Consider the following 24,588-nt stretch of genomic DNA (forward strand, 5'->3'; position numbering starts at 1 on the left):
GTACAGGCTCGATGACATGTATGTTGGGCGTACCTGTACGTACGCTTAGCATAATGCTCTGTTAAGTCCTTTCTCTATTAATAACTGAATACCTCGATTCAGAAGCTACCAACTCAGATCCAAGTATTATTTCACGTCTTAAACCATAAAGTTGCTTACTTTATGGCTTCCTTGACTCACACAAGCCCCAACTCCAAAAGCCATAATCTATTTCCATGGAAGAAGGTATTAACTCATGCATGAACTCATATAAGTCCTAAAGGTTGGAACTTTACTGATTATGGGACACATCTGACTCTAAGGGAGGCAACCCTGGTCTTAGAAACATGCTTAAGTCTCAAAGACCCATTCTTGGGACCAAAAAGTCCATAAACTTGTACTAAGAGAGATCTAAGAGAATAATCATCAAGCTCAAAACTTTTTACCTTGTAGAGGTCCGAAATGAAGCACTTATCCCAGATCTATAAGTTCTAGCTTCCAAGGTTCCTCCTTGCCAATCTTCTTCTTTTCTCTTCCAAGCTTTAAACCACCAAAATAAGCTTTTCAAGGTCAAGATCTCACAAAATGAAGGTTGGGATGTTCTAGGGTTTCTTCTGAGGTTGGGGAGGCTGATATGGGGGGTTGGGTTGAAGCCATTATGTTCTTTATATAGTGGCTTAACCCAAAATTAGGGTTTAATGGCTTTAGCGTAGCTGGGCGTGCTGCTCGTACGTTGGGCGTACGCCTCTCCCACCCGCGATCATTTGCTCCGCTACGTTAGGCGTAACCCAGCTTATGTTGGGCGTACCCACGCGTGTCCCAAATTGCATGCATGACCTGCCTTGTCAACTTTTCCATTAAGGGGCCATAAATGTCAATATATTCAAAGTGTCATAACTCCTTCATTCTAGATCCGTTTCCGATGAACTTTATATCCACGGAAAGGTGGCAAGAAGCCCTACGCTTCTAATAACACACCCCGTCCCGAAACCTTATCGAATAATACCTCTAAGATTCATAAAAGACTAAAACGCCCCTAGCCTTGGCCTCTGAAATTCCATAGTTGAATAATTTAGAACAAGGCGTTACATGACCCACCACCACCATCCACTGTACTATCAATTAACAAGGACTAATTATAATTGACTTACAAAACAATGTGCATGAATGTCACGAGCAGTTGAGGTCACATGAGATACGTTTTGTACAACTTGAAGTTATGGCAGCCATGCTTCTACAACTTACTAATAAGGGTGTCGGAGATGATGTTGGTACCTCACATGGGGTAGATGTACATTGTTAATTATTCCACTCCCTACCATTTGTTAAACTTTATGGTGTACTCGTTATTGCACCGTTTGTAATTAAATACTATGGAACCAACCATGCAGTCACTTGTCATAGATGACATTGGTACTACACAAAACAATGACTTATAGGACCATGTGTATGGGTTAGGTACACCTGTATAGCCGTCGAATGACAGACCTGAGCAGATGCCTGCATATAATGACTTGTCGGATATAAAAGTGATTCCCAGGAAAGAATTCAAAAACGAATCAAGCACCTCTTAGGCGTTCTCATCGAGAAAAACATGTATCAGTATGGTATAAGTCCTCATGGATACAGATGAGAAAGAAAGCATTGCACGCCAACATCCATCACCATTGGAAGGTTGTTGAGACCCTACCATTCACACTCTATATGAACAACGAGACTTCGTTGTTGTTTGCGTACTGTATTCCCACTACTATACTAACGATTGAGTTTTGGACACACTTATATAGGGACAGTCACTTGGGCGGGTTGGAATGTGATATAAGTTATATACGTATGTGATCATTACGTAGTACATATTTAGTAACAATACTAACTTTATTGTATATGTGTGTTGATTGGCAACACATCATGATCTGGATTTCATTGTTGATAGAGCGTAGACCGGATGATGTTCATTGAACATTTATGCTAACAGCTTTCAATACATATATATATATATATATATATATATATATATATATATGACTGGAGTAACATGGTTGATAGATACAGTTACCCAGCTTGGTCTAAATGTGATACGATATACTTGTGTTTCAATTACATTCCTTAGTTAATAGTCATTTATAAGAAAATGTTATTTGATGATTAGTTAATTTCAACCTTTTGTGCAGTTTTACATCGTTATCAATATCGAGTGCCTACTGGTTTTTTGGGTGTTTTGGATTTCAAGACATTCAAAATTACTAGATACGGTAGTCATTGGGTGAACGACTATTTTTCAGAAGACGAATCTTGGTTTATAGTTATGCAAGCCTGTAACCACAAACTCCTAATATGTATCAAGTATTGAGATATCAAACCCACTGATGTAATCCTTATTGGCAGTTTCAAAATCACATTTGCAAATAGCGTATAAATACCATAACAGTCTGACAGTAAAGGAGATTGTGATGTGTTTTATGTTGGTTCCTAGTCCCTAGAAATGTTTGTTGCGAAGTCATTGAAGATAAAGGGTTCAACCGAAACCTAGGTCATGTCATATCCCAAGCGTGCAAATTGTAGGAGGTACGAAAATAACATAGGAGTCCGTTTTAACATCGTAGTATTATTTAATGCATATTTAACTTTATGTAATTATTATTTTTGATAGATTTAATGGTTTCAAAAATTGTTATTTTTTGCAATACATATAGTTAGAAAAACCATATAAAATCATAAATAAACTAAAAAAAATGAAAACAAATGCAAAAATGATTAAATTTTTTAAAAACTATACAAATTTTTCCGAAACAGTATCCCGAACGTCTCGTCTAAATACATTGTTCCAGTCTTCAAGAGACATTATTCTACACATTTTATAAAATATTGATTAGTTTTTTCGAATTATTCATTTATACCGTAAGATTACTGTATCTCTTTTATATATCGATCATTTCTTTTATTTGACAATGAACTGACGTGTCATACCCCATTAGATGACTCATCGATTTCTCATTTCACACCTTCCCTAACATACATTAACGGAAATAAACCGTACGGGCAAATTAGTGAAGATGAAGAATATAATCACATGTAACTCGACCCACCGGATCCTCTTCCCGCGTAACGTTGACCTACTTCTCAAGGGTAGGAAAATTATTAATCAATCTAGAAAGCATTTTGTATATTGACACGTGTAACCCGAAAGATTACATGTGCACATAGGATCAGAAATCTGGATTATAAAAAAAAATTAATAAATCTCGTAAAAATTTAAATGGCAGGTTATAAATTCTCGAAGCTCTCAATGTTTCAATGTATATGTTTCAGTTATACGGATTCACCGAGGGAGAGAAAGTGATCGGATGGGAGGATTGCCGGCGAATAAACGCTGGGGAGAGTGATAATTTTATCTTTCCCGGCGACGAATGAAGAGGCGAGGAGGGAAGAGTAAGGGTGGAGGAGTCGGAAACAGAGCTATCTCGTCGGAGTGTACGGACAAGATGTCGACGAAGGGAAGATCTGGCAGGCGATTGGTGAAGTACGATGAATTGCCGGAGTATTTGAAAGATAACGAGTTCATATTGGATTATTATAGATGCGAATGGCCGTTGAAGGATGTCATCGGAAGCGTAGTATGTTGGCACAATGAAACCCTAAATATCTGGACGTAAGTAATCGATCCAGTGATTCTGATTCCTTCATCATTTGATTATATACAAATCATGAATTCGACAGCATTTCGCCGTTTTGATCGTGTACGTATTTATATATACTGATCGTTTCTTCGTGATGAATTTTGTCAAGGCATTTGGTAGGTTTCTTCATATTTTTGTCATTGACGATTTGGAGCTTATTGACAAAGGACAAGGTGGAATCATTGATCGCGAGCTTTTTCTTCTCCAGGTCCGTTCATGGCGTCAATGAGGTCATCGTGATTAATTATTCATTTAAATATTCCATTGATAACTTTCATGTGAAATTTAATAAGCAGTACTCACGGAATCCGAGAACCGACCATGACGACTGCTATGATGACGAAAGCTAATGGCTCCGTCGCTTCTATGTTAATGCCGGTTAGTTTTCCTTTTTATTCTCCGATCATTTCTTGAATATTACTCTATAATCCACTACCAAACCGAATTCCTCTAACAACACACAATATTATTATTCAGTTAGAGCTAATTAGACTATTAGAGTAGTGTCTGTCTAAGATGCAGGTTTTAATTTGTGTATGGAAGATAATTTTTAGACATAAATTGGCTATAATAGTAATCAATTTTCATGTTTCAGTTGAAGCAACTTTTCATGTTCATCATTAAATGATATAACTAAGCAAGAATACGTAATGACTTTTTATGTTTATCATTTAATGTCTTGATGTTAATTACAACAGGAAATATATCACCTAAATATTGTTACAAAATGTTGAACGCAATATAATATTATCCGATTGTGAAAGAGAAATGAACCTAAACGTCATAATTACAAAATATACAATATCGGAATATCAAATACCAAGCCTGTCTAGGCAAATGCATACGTTTTTTGATCAATTTCTTTTAATAATTGCAAGATCAGGATAAATATCGAAATATAAACAATGGTTTTTGATTTATATGGTCTTAAAGCAATTCCTCCATATTTTAAAATTAAAAAGATGAAGATAATTTACATGAGGCATAGCATATTAGTTAGTAGTTATTCCTCGTTTTGACAAAGTTGATTTTGTGGACGAAAGAAAAGATTGGGGAGGACATATGAATATATGATCCCATACGTGTCGAGAAATTACAAAAATTCGGGCTAAAAGGGTCTTTTGGTGGTCCATGGTCCATAACACGTGACGTGATGCGGCTGCCGAAAGAGACATATGCCTGAGTCCTGACACCTCTTTTTATAATCACCCCTACACTTTATAAATTCTTTTTTCAATGGGTACTTTGTGTTTACTAAAAAAATGCCACGCTCATAAATAGATATCACTATCACCCAAAAGTCATGTTACACATATTTGTGTTTAACTTTTGGCTTTTGGTGATATTATTGTTATAGTAGATCAATTTATATATTGATATACCTAACACAATGGATGGCTAAGTAAGAGGGTAAGAGGCAACAACACAATTAATAAATCATTAAACCATACACATGCCTTTCCACTAATTAATTTGTTTTAAGATGCAAAATAGAAAATTTATTACTAGATAATTAAGTAATGAACTATGGAGATATTAAATATTTAAAAATTAGATGTGTTTTAAAATACAAATTGTTATGTATAGAGAAAAATTATTATGTACGAATCAATTTCTTTTTAAAATTAGAAAATAATTGATGATGATGATATTGTGCAGGAATCATCGCTTCTAGGAGAAATACTAAAACCATCGATCATATTAATCAACAACCCAGAAAACCCAAACCCTAAATGGCCATGGTTCATCTTCTTAATCGGAGCCATGTCATGTTTGATCTGCAGCTCCATCTCCCACCTCTTCGCATGCCACTCAAAAACCTTCAACCTTTTCTTTTGGCGCCTTGACTATGCCGGAATCTCCCTCATGATAGTTTCCTCCTTCTTCGCACCTATCTACTACGCCTTCACTTGCCACCCATTCTCCCGCCTCTTCTACCTCTCCTCCATCACCACCCTCGGCCTCCTTGCCATCTTCACCCTCCTCTCCCCAGCCCTCTCCGCCCCCCGCTACCGCTCCTTCCGTGCCACCTTGTTCCTCGTCATGGGCTTCTCAGGCGTTATTCCCGCCTCCCACGCCGTGTACCTCCATTGGAGTGACCGCAAAATAGTGGTGGCTCTTGTTTATGAGGTTGTGATGGCGGTTTGCTATTCGTTGGGTGCGATGTTTTATGTTAAAAGGATACCGGAGAGATGGAAGCCAGGTATGTTTGATATTGCGGGCCATAGTCATCAGATTTTTCATGTTTTTGTAGTGGCAGGTGCTCTGGCGCACGCTGCCGCAACGCTCGTGATCATGAACTTGCGGCAGGTTTCGCCAGCACTATGTGCTGGCGGAGCAACATGGATGTAGAGTTAGGGTTGTTGTGACTTTGTGTTTCCAAATTGTGGGAAATATGTATGTGTGAGATATTTAATATTAGGAATTAGGGTTTATGGTGAATTATTGTTTGGATTGTTTGTACCACTTTGATAAATGAAACAAACGTTTGAGTTAAAAATAGTACCATTTTACCCTTGCATTCCATGTTCATATTCAAAACATTCATCAATTTTAATTTTCATACTTTGAGAGGAAAAAAGGCAAAGATCTTGATACACTAAGCCAGGTTCGGTCAAAAGAAACAACCATACATATATTAGCTGTCTAGATAAAGTCAAAGGAAACAACTCCTTTTAATATACTTAATTCAACAATTAATCAAGAAACTCTGAACCATTTATTAACTTCATCGCAAGTCTTTAAACGCAGAAAATAATGCCTGAAAAAGAAAGTTACAGCACTCACCAGATTCTCACGAGGAACTTGAAAAATCCAGCAAAACTTGAAATGCAGAAAAGTGGTAAATTCAGCATTTTTCGCTCAAAGTATGTTTTCACCATACAGTGAGGAAAGGGATAAATTCGGTTTTCCACATGAGCGACACCGTTTTGCATTACATATTCCCATGGAGACAAGCAGCAACCTTACCACTTGAAAATTCAATATGACAAAACTACCCTCTTCTTAACTTGTAACCTCAATCGTCTCAACCTCACCATTCTTGATTGGTTTCTCATCAACAACCTCTGGTGATTGGGCATCTACTATTTCAGCAGCCTTTTCTTCCATTACAGATTGAGTTTCTTCCACCACAACTGTTACAGACTGAATTTCTTCACCAATTTTCTCAACATTTTCCAAAACTTCCTCTTTGTTCTCCCCCACATGTTCAGTTGGGGTCTCAGCAGTAACACAGACTTCTTGAGTTGTAACAATTGAAGGAGAATCTACCGAGCTAACGGGTGACTCAACCGAGTCAACCGGAGATACAGGGTACCCGTTTTGACTAGGAAACCCATTCACAGGATACCCGTTGGGAGAAATCGGATACCCACCGGACGTAACCAGATACCCATTTGGAGCAACCGGATACCCATTCGGAACCCAGGGTTGACCCGGAACAAACTCAGCCGCATGTGGGTTCATAACTGTTGGAGGAATTAAATGACCTCCATCTACAACAAGCTCAAAAGCAGGCGGCTTATTACGTTGAACCCGGTTGACCGACCGGTTGTACCCGCCCGCAAGACGCGGACCGTATGGAACCCTAGCTGTTGCTGATTGATGAGGGTTCCTACGGACAGGTGTCACAGTCACCATTGTAGGTATGTTGACAGGTGGCGGTAATATCCCTCCATGATCTTTCAAAACCGACCCGAATACCGGAATATTAGACGGGCTAAACGGAGGCGCTGCTGCCGAAAGTTTCTTACTCGCCGCTTCTTTTGCCCTTTCCCTTTCCGTTTCCGTCTCCGTGCTCGGACTTTGACTCTGAATTTCACTTTGACTTTGACTACCTTCCTCATTTGGTGTTTTGTCATCCTCTTCATCTGCCACCTCAGCAATCGGCTCTGTTTCTATTTCCACATTTGAAATTTCAGATGATTCTACCCCTGGATCTGTGTTATCGACGGTTTCTGGTTCTATGATTGTGTCAACTTCTGGGGTTCCTTTCTTTTCTTCTTCAACATCTTTGTTACGTTGTTCATCTTCTTTCTTTGGTAATGGTGGTTCTTCTTCTGTTGTTAAAATCTCATCTGTGGGATTTTCTTTTGGTAACTGTTCAGCTACAGCCTTCACGATGGTGCCAGGGGCTGCTAATGCAACTTCTTTGTAAGAAAAAAGTTTTCCGGCTTCTTTGACACTGATTGAGCTTATGACTGGTGAACGTTTCACAGTCTGATCATTTGAAGCTGGACTGGATGGGTTTGACTTAGATGTGGGTTTCTCAGTCTTAACAGATTTCTTGGTGACAGCTGGCTCGCTGGTTTTAGGGGATGTGAAATTAGTGGGTTTTGATCGGTATTTTGATGACTGAGAAACACCACCGTTTATGAAATTTGTGTTTATTTTTGCCAGATTTGGCCTTCTGGAGGTTGAAGATTTACGACCTGATTTAGAAAAGGCTTCCTGCCATCCTTCATCGGAGTTGTCAGTTTCTACCAAATAACCTTTTTGTTCCTTTTGAATTTCCTCTTTTTGAACTAATTCAGTTTTCTTATTTTTTAAATCTTCATTTCGGATCTCAGACTTGTTCTCCTTATCACTAGAATTCTTTCTGATATGATGACTTGGAGTTGGAGATAAAATTTCTTCCTTTTGAATTTCATCAAGTAACGGTTCCTCATTCTGTCCTCCTGGTTTTCCTTTAATCTGAACAAATTTTAAAAGCAATATCAGACATACATATTAAAATTTTTAATTACAAATATCTTGGTAACATCGACTTACAAGCTTCGCACGAGCTTGTTTCTTTTGGGCTTCTCTTGCTTTCATATCTGCATCTGGTGCTATATAATCCAACAAATCTGATACACTGACCAAATAAAAAAAAACATCAGTAACCTGGAATGAACTATTCCATTCCTTTCCTGATTCCAATAGCCTATGCCTACCTTAGATGGCCTTTGCTAGATATAGAGGCATCAGGCTTTGGGGTACCATTGCGTGCAGCTTCTTGCTGTTCGAGGGCTTTGGACTCAAAGTATTCAAGCCACGCTGCTGCATCCTACAATATTGTAATACACTTAGTAAAACTAAAATTCTTAATGTGAAAATCAAAAATTAAAAAAAAAAAATTGTGTAATGTACCTGAGTACGAAGATCTTCAGGTCCAAGTTTAGCCTGCAGAATCTGTAAAGTGGTTTGCTCATGTTGAACACTCAAGGAATATGCTTCCATCAAGGAAAGAGCAATTGCTATAGCATGATAGCTAGCAGCAGTCTGAGACAAGTGTTAAATACAACATGTGAATCACAAAAAGACAAAATATAATCTTTAATAGAATATATATATATAGAAAAGTAAAAGTGAGAGAAAGATTACTTACTTGTATGTGATCAGCTCCAAGGAGTCTTTTATTACATTTGAGAGCCTCATGAAGATACCTAAGAGCAACATGAACATTTCCTAAACCTTCCTCCATCATTGCTACATTAATGTAAGTGGCAGCAGTATTCGGGTGAGATGGCCCACATGTTAGATGCAATAGATACAATGCCCGATTCACATACCTGCAAACAAACACAAACATAAGCCAAAATACATTCTTCTCATTTTTATTGTGTTTTAAGGAAAGAAAAAAAAAACATACTTGAGAGCCAACTCAGTGTGTTGGAGCCGGTAGTAAAAAACAGCCAAGTCCCCATAACTCTTCATTGTATCTGGATGATCAAGCCCAAGTTCCCTCTCATTTATATCCAAAGCTTTTTGTTGGTAGATAGTAGCCTAATACATAGATAGTAGTCAAATGAAAATTAGTCAAAATCCCTTCTTTAGTTGACTTAGTATTGTATTCACAAAAGTCAACACAAGAAAAAATGTTCATGTACCTGATTAAAATCACCAGTATGATAAAGCACCACAGCCAAAAGACTATATGCACCAGCTGTCATTCGATGGTAAGGCCCGCATACAGACACAAGTTTAGACAATGCCTAAACAATAAACATAGTAACCATGTTAGCTTTTAGTTGATTTATTATTGAACTAATGAAATGTCAACACAAAAGATTTACTTACCTTTGTTCCAAAGTTGACAGCATCTTCAAGTTTGCCTTTATCCAAAGATGTTTTAGATGACTCCAAAAGAGTACGCCCATCAGCAGATGAACATGCAACATGTTTATACACAGGAACCATGCTTACAATATCAGACTTCTTAAAAGGGTAAGCTGAATCCATATCATAGTCTCTAGGAACAAGCTCGAGTCCAACTTTATGAGAAAGCCCTCGAAGAATGGCAAATTTACGAAGAGTGCCACGATAGTCGCTTTTCTGTTCACATGCATATCTCTTTGAAAGAAACGATTCCACCCAATTCCACTTTAAATTTTCTACATCAGTTGTGTCAGGTGTTCCTAGTAATACATTTAAGCAGGATGCTATTGATGAAGCTAAATCAGTTACATCATCAACTGCTGATATAACTGCTTGTAAGATGTGTTTGTAAGCTCGAACTATCATTTCATGGATACATAGTGATTGCACGTGAGGAAGCTTGTCTGCAAGCTCAACCTGATTGATAAAAGAAAGCAAAGTACAGATTGCTACATAACAATGTCAAGGGTAAAATTGGTATTGGAAAATAGAAGAAATGAACTTGGACTCTTACCACTCGACCTAAAGAGCACATACGCAAACCCCTTGTGTGCATGAAATCCGTCAGTGTCCTTCCATCAACAGGTGAAAGTTCAAGAGAGCCAAAATCAGCCACCAACTTAGGAAGGGCAGTTTCGTCATAGAATTTATGCGCCATGTCAACCAACTCATCAGGTGACTGCCAACATAAACCAAAATAGCGAATCAAATACAAATCAAGAAACCAATATTACCCTTTAATATCACATTATGCTCAACCTTGAGGTGAAGACCAGTGGCTGATTCTTTAAGACGCAAATAAGCTGCTTCCGGAAGTATCTTTCGCCACATCATCTCCTGTTCTTCGTCCAACTTTACTGTCTCTTTGTTATCTGATTTATTAACTGTGTCAACCTCCTCTGTTTTTCCGTTTTTATCCTCGGATTTTTTCTTGATTCCTTTCAACAATCCCTTTCCTAAACCCTTCACATCCGGTTCCACCTTAGCTTCTTCAACTTTCTTGGAATCAGATTTCTCCTGGTTTTGTAAATGTTGCACCCAACACGCTCCAAGTTCCCACCTGATAGATTTTCTATCTTTACATTCTTCTTCCTTCATTTTCTCCAGACTTTTCTCCAACACTCTCTTCACCAAAACATTACCACACTGCAAATCGTCAACTCGAGCTGCACCAGGCGACTTGTGCAATAACATTCTTAAACTGTGTTTAACAAAAAAAAATTACATTTATTTAGGACAAAGTGGTAATAGATTTGTTGCATATCAGATTTTTTACAAACCTATTGACATTCAAAGCATTTGCACCCCCTTCAGGTTGATCCTCAATTTCAATATCTTGAGGAATCGGTTTCCCATCCCAGTTCACCTCGGCTTCAACTTTCACAATGGCAGTATAACCACAATGTCTAACAACCACTACACCTAAAGTAGATGTATCCTGCATTGTCACAATAGTTGAATATTTTCATTATATAGATATATGCATGTGTATGTATATATATATATATACAGCATGATAGATTGATAGTATGATACTTACATGAACAGTGGCACTTTCATCTGCAGTTATGCCTTTAAGCAAGTTTCGTTTAGCAAGTTCCTCCTGTGACAATCCTAGAATACGACTCCCATCATATTTAGCATCCAACTTTACACTTGCATCAGACACATCTCTTGTGATCCTAATAACCAAATCCCCAATTCTCTCCTCATGCAAAATGGAATCAATCGGACCATTTGAGGAGGACAGCTTGTTACTATCAGCAAGATGCTTAATGGCTGCAACAGCTTTTAGAACTGATACGTCGACAAATAGGCTGTGAAGCAGAAAAGTTTTCCTATCTCTAATTTGCCTTTCTTCTGGTGTTTTACAAGGCATTGCTGCTAATATTGAGAATTCCTTTGCCCATTGTCTATGATCATGTTTACCATCTCTTCCTTGTCCACCACCATTTCCTCCCCAGTTTTCGTCTTCTACTGGAAGTGGGGGGAAAACAGATGGGTTATCTGCCACAACTGGTGGTACAACCCATGTGTTGGCTTGAAATCCATAAGGGAGATTCCCAAACTGTAACAAATATAAACCATTTGCTTGTTAGGTTGTTATATCGTGAAATTATGATGTTAAAAGTGATTAGTAAGTTTAAGTTCGACTTACTTTATTGTGCTCGATGAAAGCTTTCATAAGAGCTTTGTATGCCTGTAGTATAACACTTTAGATGTTAGATCCGTGAATAATAGTGATCAAATTCGTCTAGATTACAATGAAGCTTGTACTTACACTGTCAAAGATCCGGCTTATCTGCTGCAATAGACCAACCAAAGAATGACTTGAAATAATACGTTTTCCAGCCGGATAGAAACCTTTCCTCGAGGCAACAACTGTCATAGGCTTCCCACCGGAAACACGTACCTGCATACGAATCATATCAGTCGCTACAGTAATCCAGCAACACTACGAACATGTCTAAAATAAGAGTTGTCCATAGTTCATACGTTTTCAGAGAAAGTAAAGAAATGCTCACATCAATTTGGAAGAAATCGTCGTCGGTTTTATCTTCCAGGAAGGGACGAGCGGATCTCCTGATGTCTGTAATTGTAAAAACAACACGCAAGCTATAAAAACCTGGACAGCAAAACGAAATTCAGGTTTGTAATCGATAGGGACATACATTGGATGGGAGCAGTGAGATGAGAGAACGAGAAGAAGTCGTAGAACTGTCCAAGCTTCGGCGGTGGATAGATCTCCGCCGCAGCGTCACCTTTCTCCGACGGATCTGAACTGATCGAGACATCTGTCTTCGGCGATTTATCCTCTCCGTTCGACTTCTTATCCAGACCGGTCTCTCCATCGCTCGATCCTGATTCTTTCGAACGAGGAGGAGCAGCAGTGGAGGTGTTCTTGGGAGAGTTAGATGAACCACCGAAGGCGGTGGTGCAAGCCACAATATCCAGGAGTCGTCTGACGTGTGCGACGGCGGATTCTTCCGTGTAATCCTCTGCGAAAAGAAAATTTTAAATGAAACTTTAAACTAGCCCCTTGGAGTTATGGTTATTGTCATAACACCACTAAAGAATATCAGTATTTACCTTCAACTACCGTTAAGTGACATGGCTTTAGAGCAACGACTTCCACCGTATCTTTTAACCGTGGACCTCGTACCTGTCGAAAACATGTAACATTGTTTTTAAATTTATTAGAAATCGACAATTCATACAACTTGAAAAGTATCAATATTATTGATTACATAAACGTAATGGTTCAAACTGAATCTTTATTTAATTGTCGTTTTTTTGTCTGACTTAATAGTACACGATATTATTGTTTATACAAATGCGTTGATCCATGCTTACTAAATTCGGTCTCTATTTAATTATTGTGTTTTTCTATTTTGAGTATGAAGCATGAAAGAAGCCGGAATATATTTATCTTCTTTTTTTTTTTTCTCAATAATTATGATCCTCCATGTCAACTTTATTATAGCGAAAACAATTTAACTTGCAGCTAATTTTTAAAAGTGACAAAAATAATGCAAGTCTATATTTTACTTGTAGATCAAAATTGTGAAAGGTTACAAAATGCAACAAATATTTTACAATAAAAAGACATGCTATAACTTCGTTTTATCTACCAATCTTGATTTGTAAAATAAACTATATCACGTGATAGATTTAGTTATTGATTGTTAACAGAACATATATTTTTTGCATCAAATTCGCAACATAATTCACTAAGTAGGATCAACATAAACAAAAACAATAATTATAAAACAAAACTGTAAGACGTTAGATATGCATGCTATAAATCCAATTTATAATACTTTTCATAACACTTTATCGGTTAAGTTGCACCAAACTTGATTATATACACAAAAGAATCTTAACTGTCTTCTATTAAAAAACAATAAAAGTATTTTTCAGAGTTATTTTACCAATGCCAATTATACGATAAAACACAGTGTATATAAAGCAAAAATTTATGCATAATCAATTATTTTGACTTTGATGAGAAACAATAAATATTTACATATACCTCATGCGTTAAAGAGTAGTTTGTCACATGACATGTCTCAACATGTACTGCTAGCAGCTTTCGAACATCTAATATTCTGTCAGTAGATATTCCCTAATATCATCAACATACAAAAAATCAAACCATATAAAGATAGTAAAGACTATCTATATGCTAATCGCAGCCAAGTAAAAGAACCGATTGCTTTTTGAATTGGGGTTACCTTAAGTGTCACTGTTGAGTCATCAGGCGTTTCTATTGCTATTTCTACCACTGTTGGTAATGCTGTAAAACAAAGAATGTTACTCAGTATTTCAAACTATGACAAATAATAGTAACAAGAATATTTTTTAGACAAGTTAAGATTAATAAATAAAAAAATAATTAAAACATCATCGCACCCCACCCACAATCATTGAGAGTAGAAGCATCCATATGATATCAATAAAGCAAAAGCAACCAAAAAATAATAATAATAATAATTTAAATCAAATTAGTCGACATGTGCAATGTAATTTGTTTAAAATGAGTAAACAGTCATTCTTTTTTTACGACAAACATTCCTCCCCTCTAAGAGTCCAAGTTCGATCAAGTCTCAAACATTCAAGTTTCAACCTACCTTCATCTCTGTGGGCTCCATATGCATATGTAATACAGATACCACTTATGATTCAAGAAAATCAATAAAAGAAAATCCTAAATAGTAAAAAGAAAACCGCTCATTAATGAATGTGTATATTAATTGATGAATGGTGATTTTATTTTTTCCAAAAAATATACTTAAAATTTATTATTATTTCTATGTACTCTATAAAATATATTACATGCTGATATACAAAAAATAATAATAATAATAATAATCTTTTTAATACTGTGTTAAGAAATGGTTTAATATTTTTATTTTTTATAGTTTTATCTAATTGGAAACAGAAAACCAATTATAATTATGACAAAGATTATCATTGTTATGCTTTAGTAAACATTATATATATATATATATATATATATATATATATATATATATATATATATATATATATATATATATATCGATGTTACCTACCAAATTAATTTTAATATTATTCATTAGTGAATGGTTTTAATTTTTAATCTTTTAAGGTCTTAATTTTTTAGAAAAATATATATATTAAAAAATTATCATTTTTATGCTATAAAATCGATATTTCTAATGATAATATAATAAATTAAAAAGTGCAGGAGACAAATTCAATCTGGCTGCAAGCAAATTGAAATAATAGCATAACCAATGATTAGATTATGTCTTCTGAAATTGTATCTTTGAAAGCAATTGTTGTGGTTTAAAATGGCGGAAACACAAATAAGGTACCTTTCTCTTCCTTCTTCTTCTTTTCTCCCTTAGCCTTGTGAGGTTTTCCTTTACTAGCTTTCGGCGCCATAATCAAACCCAGTCAACAACCAACAACGAACAGAGAAGAAGAAGAAAACAGCCAATTCAATCAACAAAATGACAATGCTAAACTAATTAATCAAAATTTAATATTCTTCACGCTAACATAACAAAAATCATGATGTGAATTTCCCTCAGAGTCCCTATAGATTCGTACTCAAATTGAAACGCACAAAAGTAAAACTATGGATAGGAATTTTGGATTTTCTGGATAATGGAAACTTCTGGAATTGGAAGTGACGATAAATTAGAAATTAAAAAGCAGGATGCATTTGGTGAGGAGTGAAGAGCATGTATTGAATGGAGAATTGAGAGGAATTGAAAGTAGAAGTAGAACTGTAGAAGTAGAAGTAGAAGTAGAAGTAGGAAATAGTAGCTAAGGAGATGGGCCAATGAGAGGATTGATAAATTATGGTGGAGTGGTAGAGAGAGAGGGAAGAAGAGAAGGGAAAGAGATGATAGGATAAGGTGACACGCACACACACACAAACACACAGAGAGAAGAGAGAGAAGATTTTGCAAGTACGTACAAGTAACAAGATGGATTTGATTTGAAGAATGTAATGGCTGGGTGGATGGCTATTTTCAGGCCTCTCGTCTTTTCTCTCTCTCTATTCACATGAACCACAAAACTACTTTCTAGAAGAATTTTGGGGATGTGTTTGTTAGTTTCCAAAATATTATTGTAATTTTAACAAGAGTTGGTCACTAATATATAGATATAACGAAAATATATTTTTTTAATTATTACAGTATAAAATACTCATTTATTTTTCAAAAACAGATTTCGTGAATTGGTTTTAAGTTTGGAAATAATTTAGTTATCATATTCATTTATTTATGGTAAGTTTGGTTTTTCCTTGGTAAACATTTTTTCCAAATTGAAGATTATTAATGGTTATTAATGTGGTGGCATACCCGCAGCAATCGGAGATTCGGACTTTCTGGTTCTATTACTGTATCGAATCTTTTCATCAACATCTTTTTTTTATGTTCTTCACCTGTAGAATTTTCTTTTTGCACATATTTTGCATCCAATTAACTTTGTGCTTGCATCAGACACATCTCTTGTGATCTTAATAACCAAATCTCTGATACTCTCCTCAGGCAAAATCGAATCAATCGGCCCATTTGAGGAGGTTGTCTGCCACAACTATGTGTTCGCTTGAAATCCGTAAGGTAGATTCCCAATCTGTAACTATGTGTTACCTTCATTATTGTGATCGATGAAAGCTTTCATAAGAGCTTTGTATGCCTGTTGTATAACATTTTAGATGTTAGATCTATGAATACTAGTCACATACGTCTAGATTACAAATTTACAATCTAGCAACACTATGAACATGTCTAAAAATATAGCTGATGCACACATCGATTTAGCAGAAATCGTCGTCGGTTTTATCTTCGAGAAACGGATGACCGGATCTCCTGATGTCTGTAAATATAAATGTAAAAACAACACGCAAGCTATAAAACCTGGAATATAAAATGAAATTTAGGTTTGAACTCGTTAGGGACATACATTGGATTGAGACGAGAGAACGAGAAGATGTCGTAGAACTGTCCAAGCTTCGGCGGTGGATAGGTCTCCGCCGCCGCGTCACCTTTCTCCGACGGATCTGAACTGATCGAGACATCTGTCTTCGTCGATTTATCCTCTCCGTTCGACTTCGTATCCTGACCGGTCTCGCTGACTCGCCATCGCAAGATCCTGATTCCTTCGAGCGAGTAGGAGCAGCCGTGGAGGCGTTTTGGGGAGAGTTCAGAGTTAGATGAACCACCGAAGGCAGTGGTGCAAGCCACAATATCCAGTAGTCGTCTGACGTGTGCAAAGGCGGATTCTTCCGTTCCGTATAGTCCTCTGCAAAAACGTATGTTAAATCAAACTTTTATTTAGCCCCTTGAAGTTATTTATTGTTGTCAAAAATACCCCCAAAATAATATCAATGTTTTACCCTTAACGACTGTTAAGCGACGTGGCATTTGACCAACGATTCCGACTGTATTTTTTGTTGGCTTTTCTCAAGCTCTGCACTCAAAGAAGACAGTGTAAAGAAAACACAGAGCACAATATGAGGCAAATGTATTCTTTCTTATTGATTGAAGATTGAAGGGATAATTGAAACGTACATATTGCCTATCTATTTAAAGACTAAAAATGAGTAAATACTTGCAAATAAAACGGAACTAACGATTATCTTGAGACCAGGGATTGTGTGCTACGTGGTCTCTTGACTTATTCCTCACAAGTAAACGTGTAAAATAACTTGAAAAAAAATCGGAATTAAACTTTCATTTTCCCCCTTAATTCTGATTTTCCAACACCAATCAGAATTCTCATTTCTTCATGCTTCATCTTTGCCATAGCCTTGGTAAGAATGTCTGCCTTCTGCATTTTTGTACATACGTGATTCACAACTATATCTCCCTTTTCAACACATTCACGAATGAAATGGTATCTTATATCAATATGTTTGTTGCGCCCGTGGAAGACAGGGTTCTTCATTAATGCCAAAGCAGATTGATTATCAATAAACAGATCAACTGGTGGGACTTGTTGCTTTGTTATCTCAGTAAGAAGACGTCGCAGCCAGATTCCTTGACATGCTGCAGTAGTGGCGGCTATGAATTCAGCTTCACAAGATGACAGAGCAACCACTCGTTGCTTTTGTGAACCCCATGCGATCAAGTTTCCATTTAAGTAGAAGGCCATTCCCCCTGTACTTCTTCTGTCATCTATATCATTTGCTAAGTCACTGTCTGAGTATCCAGTGATAGCAACCTTACTCTGTCCCCTCTTATACGTGAGGCCATAGTCCAATGTCCGTTTCAGATACCTGATAATTCCCTTGACTGCTTGGAGGTGCTTCACAGTTGGTTTTTCCATATAGCGACTGACAGCACCAACTGAGAAAGAGATATCGGGACGTGTGTGAGTAAGGTACCTTAAGGCACCTACGATGCTTCTGTATTCAGTAGGGTTCACGAGCTCTCCTTCTTCATTTTTTGACAGCTTTAGCTTGTGTTCCATTGGACATTTTGTTGGGTTGCAGTCGAGCATGCGTGTCTTCGATAGAATGTTTCTGGCATATGCTTGTTGAGTCAAGGTTATACCCATTTCAGATTGATTCACTTCAATTCCCAAATAGTAAGTGAGCAGTCCTAAATCGCTCATTTCAAACCTTGAGCTCATCTCCATCTTGAAGGTCTCTATCTCTGTCTGACAGCTTCCAGTAACAAGCAAGTCATCCACATACACACCAATTATCAGTGTGTGTCCATTCTTCATCCTTGTGTACACCGAGTATTCTTGGGCACATCTTGAGAAACCTAACCTTTTCAAGTGCTGATCCAAACAAGCATTCCAAGCCCTAGGTGCTTGCTTTAAGCCGTACAGGGCTTTTATCAGCTTGTACACCTTATCAGTTTCTCCCTTTTTCTCGAATCCCTCAGGTTGGGTCACATACACATCCTCTTCTAATTTCCCGTTCAAAAAAGCGGATTTCACATCGAGGTGGTGTACACTCCACCCATTCGTGCCTGCGAGTGCTAGAATGAGACGTATCGTTTCAATTCTAGCGACGGGGGCAAAGACTTCTTCGTAATCTACTCCGTACCTCTGCACATATCCCTTCGCCACAATTCTGGCTTTGTGCTTTATAATTCTTCCATTCGGGTCTCGTTTCACCTTGTATACCCATTTAAGACCGATGGCCTTGCGATTCTGGGGAAGATTTACCAGCTCCCAGGTGTTATTCTTCTCAATTGCAGATAACTCTGCTTTCATCGCCTCGACCCATTCCTTCTTCTTTCTCGCTTCACCATACGTTGTCGGTTCATCATCGTTTCGAGCCATCATTAATTCCTCAGGGGGCAATTCAATTTCTTCTGTATTTTCATACAGATCGGTGATCAATCTGTAGCGAACAGGGGTATCGCCATCGGAGCTCACAGTGCTACTTGGAGATTAAATTGGGGAAATTGGTGAATTGTTTGTACCCAGCGTGCTTGGTGGTATACTTGAGAGGCTTTGTGGGCTGTTATTCGGATCCAATGGGGAGTTGATGGGCTGTGGGCCACTTTCAGCCCAAGTTCCTTCTTCTTGCTGACTTTGACCACCGTGCATCATCGCAGGAGTGGTGGGTTCTGGTTCGAATACATCTTCAAATTCGAAGCCTTCAACGGTAAACGACATTCCTGGTGTTGGTTTAATCTTCGTGCTCTTTTCCCACGCCCAAGCTTGACCTTCTTCGAACACCACATCTCTACTCACGTAGACTAACCCTGTATCTGGGTCCAGTAGTCGATATGCTTTAGAGCCTTTTTCAATTCCGAGATGTACCAGTCTTTTACTCCGATCATCTAGCTTTTTCAGGTGCCCTTTGACTACCTTCATATGGGCTACACAACCAAATACCCTGAGGTGTCCCACATGTGGTTTCCTTCCGGTCCACATCTCAAACGGTGTTGCATCCTTCAAAGCCTTTGTAGTCACTCTGTTCAATACATACACAGAGTGTGTCACCACTTCGCCCCATAGTACATCTGGCACGTCCATTGTCTTCAAATTGCTTCTAACCATCTCCATCACCGTTCTGTTTCGCCTTTCCACCACCCCATTTTGTTGAGGGGAGTACGGTGATGTGTAGTGACGTTCCAAACCAGACTCATTGCAGAAAGTGGTGAATTGGTTAGACATAAATTCGCCACCCCTATCTGTTCTAAGGACTTTAATCTTCTCCCCTGTTTCTGTTTCAACTTTTCTTTTGAAGGTTTGGAAAACCTGAAGTGCTTCGTTCTTTGTCTTCATCAAATAAACCCACATGACCCTACTATAGTCATCGACAAGCAACATAAAATATCGATTACCTGTGGGAGTGGGTGGTGAGACTGGCCCGCATAAGTCACCATGTACGAGTTCAAGCCTTCTCGATGCTCTGAAATTTGCTTGTGTTGGAAACGGAATTCTTAGTTGCTTTCCAACTAGACAGCCTTCACAGATCTTTGTCGGTATGCTTATTTTCGGCATTCCCTCGATCATATTCCTTTCAGTCATCATCTTCAGTGAATTAAAATTCACACGGCCTAGTCTCGAGTGCCAGAGCCAATTTGGGTCGGAGATTTTTGCAATCAAACATCTTGATTTCACTTCTTCCAGCTCGATCTTGTATAATCGATTTGGAGATCTTCTGACTTTCATAAGCAACTTTCCAGCACCATCCTGTACCCACAGAAATGGGTCCTTTATTCTGATTTCATCACCCCCTTCAGCCAGTTGACCCAGACTGATTATGTTACTACATAAGTCTGGGATGTAATATACTTCGTCGAGCTTTCGCTGGCTTCCGTCTTTGCATTGAAACAAAACATAGCCTTTTCCTTCAATCCTAACTTTCGAGTCGTTGCCAAATTTTACAAATCCCTGAATGGTCTTGTTTAGTTCATGAAATTTGGCTACCTCCCCTGTCATATGGTTACTTGCTCCGGTATCGAGATACCATAATTTTGATTAACTCGCCATACCTTTGTGTGATTGCAGCTCAGGGGACACGTTTTCTTCATTCAAAAACACCTCTTCGACCTCTCCTTTGTTGTCGAGTGAAGCAAGTAGTAACGCTGGTTCATTGTCTTCGTGATCTTGGACCAAATTGTTCACTTGGACTCTTTCTCGTCGTGGATTTGTGCATTCAGCTGCAAAGTGACCGAAATCTTGACAATTGTAGCATTGAATGCCACTTTTGTCGAAGTTGTTTTGATTTCCCCGACCTCCATTCGATCCATCTCTCCCACGACCACCTCTACTACCACCATTTCTTCCTCGACCTCTTCCTCTGCCTCGATTTTTTCCATTTCCTCCTCGATTTGATTTCGATTTGGAACCTCCTTCCCCTTTCTTCTTGTTTCTCTCTGTCCATTCTTGATGAGTAAGGAGGAGTTTTCGATCTTCGGTGTCACTGTGCCCCTTCATGCGTTCCTCGTGAGCTTTTAATCTACCAATCACCTCTTCCACAGTCATCTCTTCTAAATTCCCAAATTGTTCAAGAGTCGACGCCAATTGCAGGAATTTAGAAGGGACAGCCCTGAGTAATTTCTTTACAACGTATGATTCTTCAATCGTTTCTCCCAGAGCTCGCATTGTACTGACCATATTGCACACCTTCATAGCGAATTCATCAACAACCTCTGTCTCCTTCATGTTGAGTGCTTCAAATTCAGTCTTCAACATCTGAATTCGTGCCGTTTTCACCCGGTTTGCCCCCATAAACATTGTCTTTAAGGCCTCCCATGCTTCTTTTGTTGTCGTCTTGTCTGCTAGTGACATCAAAAGATCTTCAGGGATTCCCTGATAGATGGCAGCCAATGCCATCTTGTCTTTCTTCGTTTCTACCAACGTATTTGACGTACATGGCTCAACTGCATCCCATACTCCGTGAGCCTGCATGAACACCTTCATCTTCATTGCCCATGCACCGTAATTGTTTCTTGATAACATTGGATAGTGGAGGGTGATGTGTCCGTCTTTCTCACCATTTCCATTGCCGCTTCCTGTGTCGATCGTCATTTCTTCCTTAGACTGATACTTTGGCATACAAAACACCAGATTCGCTCTGATACCAAATGTTGGCTTTTCTCAAGCTCTGCACTCAAAGAAGACAGTGTAAAGAAAACACAGAGCACAATATGAGGCAAATGTATTCTTTCTTATTGATTGAAGATTGAAGGGATAATTGAAACTTTCATATTGTCTATCTATTTAAAGACTAAAAATGAGTAAATACTTGCAAATAAAACGGAACTAACGATTATCTTGAGACCAGGGATTGTGTGCTACGTGGTCTCTTGACTTATTCCTCACAACTAAACGTGTAAAATAACTTGAAAAAAAATCGGAATTAAACTTTCATTTTTTAGCCTTCGACCTTGTACATGGAAGTACTGCTGGTCGGTATGAAATTTTTTACTCGTAAGAACCGATGTGTATATCCAATTTCCACGCGTGAATCCCCCACCTCCCCACCCAAAGGGCATAGTTGCCTTGTGGATTAGTCTCCTCTACAATTGTAACAAATACGGATCAAAATAGATCGTTGGTATTATGGTTAAAAAATGGACCGTTGGGTAGCCCTGTCGAAAATACCCGAATTATCCGTCCGGATAAATCGGATATCAGGTTAATTTTTTCGGGTATTCGGGTAACCCGATTTTTTTTCAGGTCGGGTATAAGTTACGTTTGTTAGGTTTCGGGTATACCCGAATTATTTGAAAATTTCTTTTTTTCCGTAGAGCTTGTACTAGTTTTTATTGCAACTAACAAATTCATGATCTTGATGAAACTTTAGAACATGGTAAAACTTATGGTTACAATTATCTTAAACATTTTAAACTTTTAAACTAAAATCTTTAAATATTTGTTTTTTAACATCTTATTAGATTATATTAAATTGTTAAAAAATTACTTTATATCTAAATTATTATTGACTAAAAAATCTCAATGTTCAAAATTTGAATAACTTTGTTTATAGCTCATTTGTTTATATAAATAAGACTAATAGAGCACAACATATTTATTTCATTAAATTTATTTTCAGGTGACATTCAAGAAAAAGTTTATATATGCCGGGTAATACCTGAATTTCCCAAACCCGACCCACTAGCCGAATTATCCGAATTTAATTTGGGTCAGGTAACGGGTAATTTTTTAACATGTAAATCCGAATTATCCGAAACACAAAAAAATTACCCAATCAACACCCCTACCGTTGGGTGTTTAAAAAAAACTTTTTTTTTTCTTTAATATTTAATTAATTTATTTTACCTATTTAAATACTATTATTTTCATATATATTTTCACACTACAAACACAGAAAAAAAAACTTTTTTTTCTTTAATATTTAATTAATTTATTTTACCTATTTAAATACTATTATTTTCATATATATTTTCACACTACAAACACACTTTTAAACGATGGATAATTTTATCTTCTTTTTTTTTTCATCATCCAATGATGATGTAAATAGCAAGCGAAATGTTGCGTTAAGAAGCACAAAGCTCAAATATCGAAAAGAGGACTAGAACTTCTATCAACATGGATCGTATCGTGGCAAACAGACTTGCGGTACGTCATTACTTTTCACTTGGTTGTTTATACGACCAAGAGAAATTCGAAGAACGTTTTCATATTAGTAGAAATATATTTCTACATATAGCTATAGATTTAGTAGATAATTGTGAGCATTTTCAATTGAGATATGATACTAGAAATGATGTCAAACAATTGTATGTCGCACATCTAGCTACACATGTTTTTCTGGGAATGTTTGGTAGCATTGATTGTATGCTTTGGAAGTGAGCAAATTGTTTCAATGCATGGCGAGGTCAATTTATGTGAGGTGATCATGGAGTGCCCACTATAATACTAGAAAGAGTAGTTTCACATGATATATGTTTTTGTATTGCAATCTTTGGTATGGTTACGTCAAACAATGACCTAAATGTGTCTGGAATGTTGATGTTATTTAACGACATTTTGTAAGGTAAAACTCCAAACATGTCATATGTCGTGAATGAACATGAATATAATTTAGGGGATTACCTTGGTAATGAGATATATCCAGATCGCACTATATTTGTTAAGGCATACTCATATCCACAATATGAGAAATGAAAATTGTTCAAGTTAGCACATGCATTAGCAATGAAGGATGTGGAACGGTCGTTTGGTGTCCTTAAAATCAAGTGACACATAATAAAACATCTAAGATGATAATAGGATATGGCGAAATCAATGAAGGAGATGTCTGTTTATGTCATTTTACATGACATGATAATGAAAAAAAAAAAAAAGGGTAGTGTTATTTGTATGCATAGTCCGAACGATATACTCATAACCTGTATTTATACAAATTGACATCCAATCATACTTAACAAGACTTCTGGAAATACAAAATAAAGAAACATATCATAATATCCATCACGGTTTGACTAAGTGCAGATGGCAAAAACAACATGAACATAACGATGATGTCAATGATGATAAGTAGTAGTTTTAATTTTCTAGTTTAATTATGTAATTTAAAAAAAAAAAATCAATGTCTTTTTAAGTTTAATTATGTAATGTTTTATTAATAGTAAAATGTTTTATTTTTTAAAAAGGATTTTAATTTAATTTGTAATGTTAAATAATTAATTTTATTTTAATTTGTATAATATTAATTATATATGCTGGAGTAAAAAAAACAATAATTAAATAAATAAATAAAATATTGATAATGTGGAGTGTGACTATTTCTAATGGTTTGTGGTGTGGTAGCACATCATTTTTAAGTGAACACTATATGATCATACTC

General features: G+C 37.1%; 2 protein-coding genes and 1 long non-coding RNA gene across 4 annotated transcripts; 2 read left to right on the forward strand and 1 right to left on the reverse strand.

Moving 5' to 3' along the window:
- The first annotated feature begins 3,248 nt into the window (after window positions 1-3,248).
- HHP2 (heptahelical transmembrane protein2) lies at window positions 3,249-6,153 on the forward strand. The gene is made up of 4 exons (XM_078967710.1): window positions 3,249-3,628; window positions 3,766-3,864; window positions 3,953-4,034; window positions 5,316-6,153. Exons 1-4 carry the CDS (start codon window positions 3,387-3,389, stop codon window positions 6,006-6,008), a joined length of 1,116 nt encoding a protein of 371 aa, XP_078823836.1. The 5' UTR covers window positions 3,249-3,386; the 3' UTR covers window positions 6,009-6,153.
- A 199-nt stretch (window positions 6,154-6,352) lies between these two features.
- Window positions 6,353-15,911, reverse strand: LOC145009047 (protein REDUCED CHLOROPLAST COVERAGE 2-like). The gene is made up of 20 exons (XM_078967709.1): window positions 15,158-15,911; window positions 14,033-14,094; window positions 13,831-13,923; window positions 12,888-12,960; window positions 12,470-12,796; window positions 12,323-12,387; window positions 12,079-12,210; window positions 11,956-11,997; window positions 11,338-11,865; window positions 11,078-11,235; window positions 10,557-10,998; window positions 10,312-10,476; window positions 9,720-10,214; window positions 9,530-9,634; window positions 9,292-9,425; window positions 9,028-9,211; window positions 8,790-8,921; window positions 8,594-8,706; window positions 8,430-8,514; window positions 6,353-8,351 (listed from the first exon to the last, which is right to left on the reverse strand). Exons 1-20 carry the CDS (start codon window positions 15,225-15,227, stop codon window positions 6,663-6,665), a joined length of 5,094 nt encoding a protein of 1,697 aa, XP_078823835.1. The 5' UTR covers window positions 15,228-15,911; the 3' UTR covers window positions 6,353-6,662.
- A 176-nt stretch (window positions 15,912-16,087) lies between these two features.
- LOC145009049 (uncharacterized) lies at window positions 16,088-23,682 on the forward strand. 2 transcript variants are annotated; one of them, XR_013663734.1, is made up of 3 exons: window positions 16,088-16,417; window positions 22,828-22,929; window positions 23,260-23,682. It is a non-coding gene; the product is annotated as an uncharacterized LOC145009049 (long non-coding RNA). The 2 variants fall into 2 exon arrangements; XR_013663733.1 differs by having other exon boundaries at window positions 22,828-22,922.
- The last annotated feature ends 906 nt before the right edge of the window (window positions 23,683-24,588 follow it).

The sequence above is a fragment of the Lactuca saligna genome, chromosome 8 (genome assembly GCF_052625555.1).
Source record: "Lactuca saligna cultivar CGN05327 chromosome 8, ASM5262555v1, whole genome shotgun sequence".
Lineage (NCBI taxonomy): Eukaryota > Viridiplantae > Streptophyta > Magnoliopsida > Asterales > Asteraceae > Lactuca > Lactuca saligna.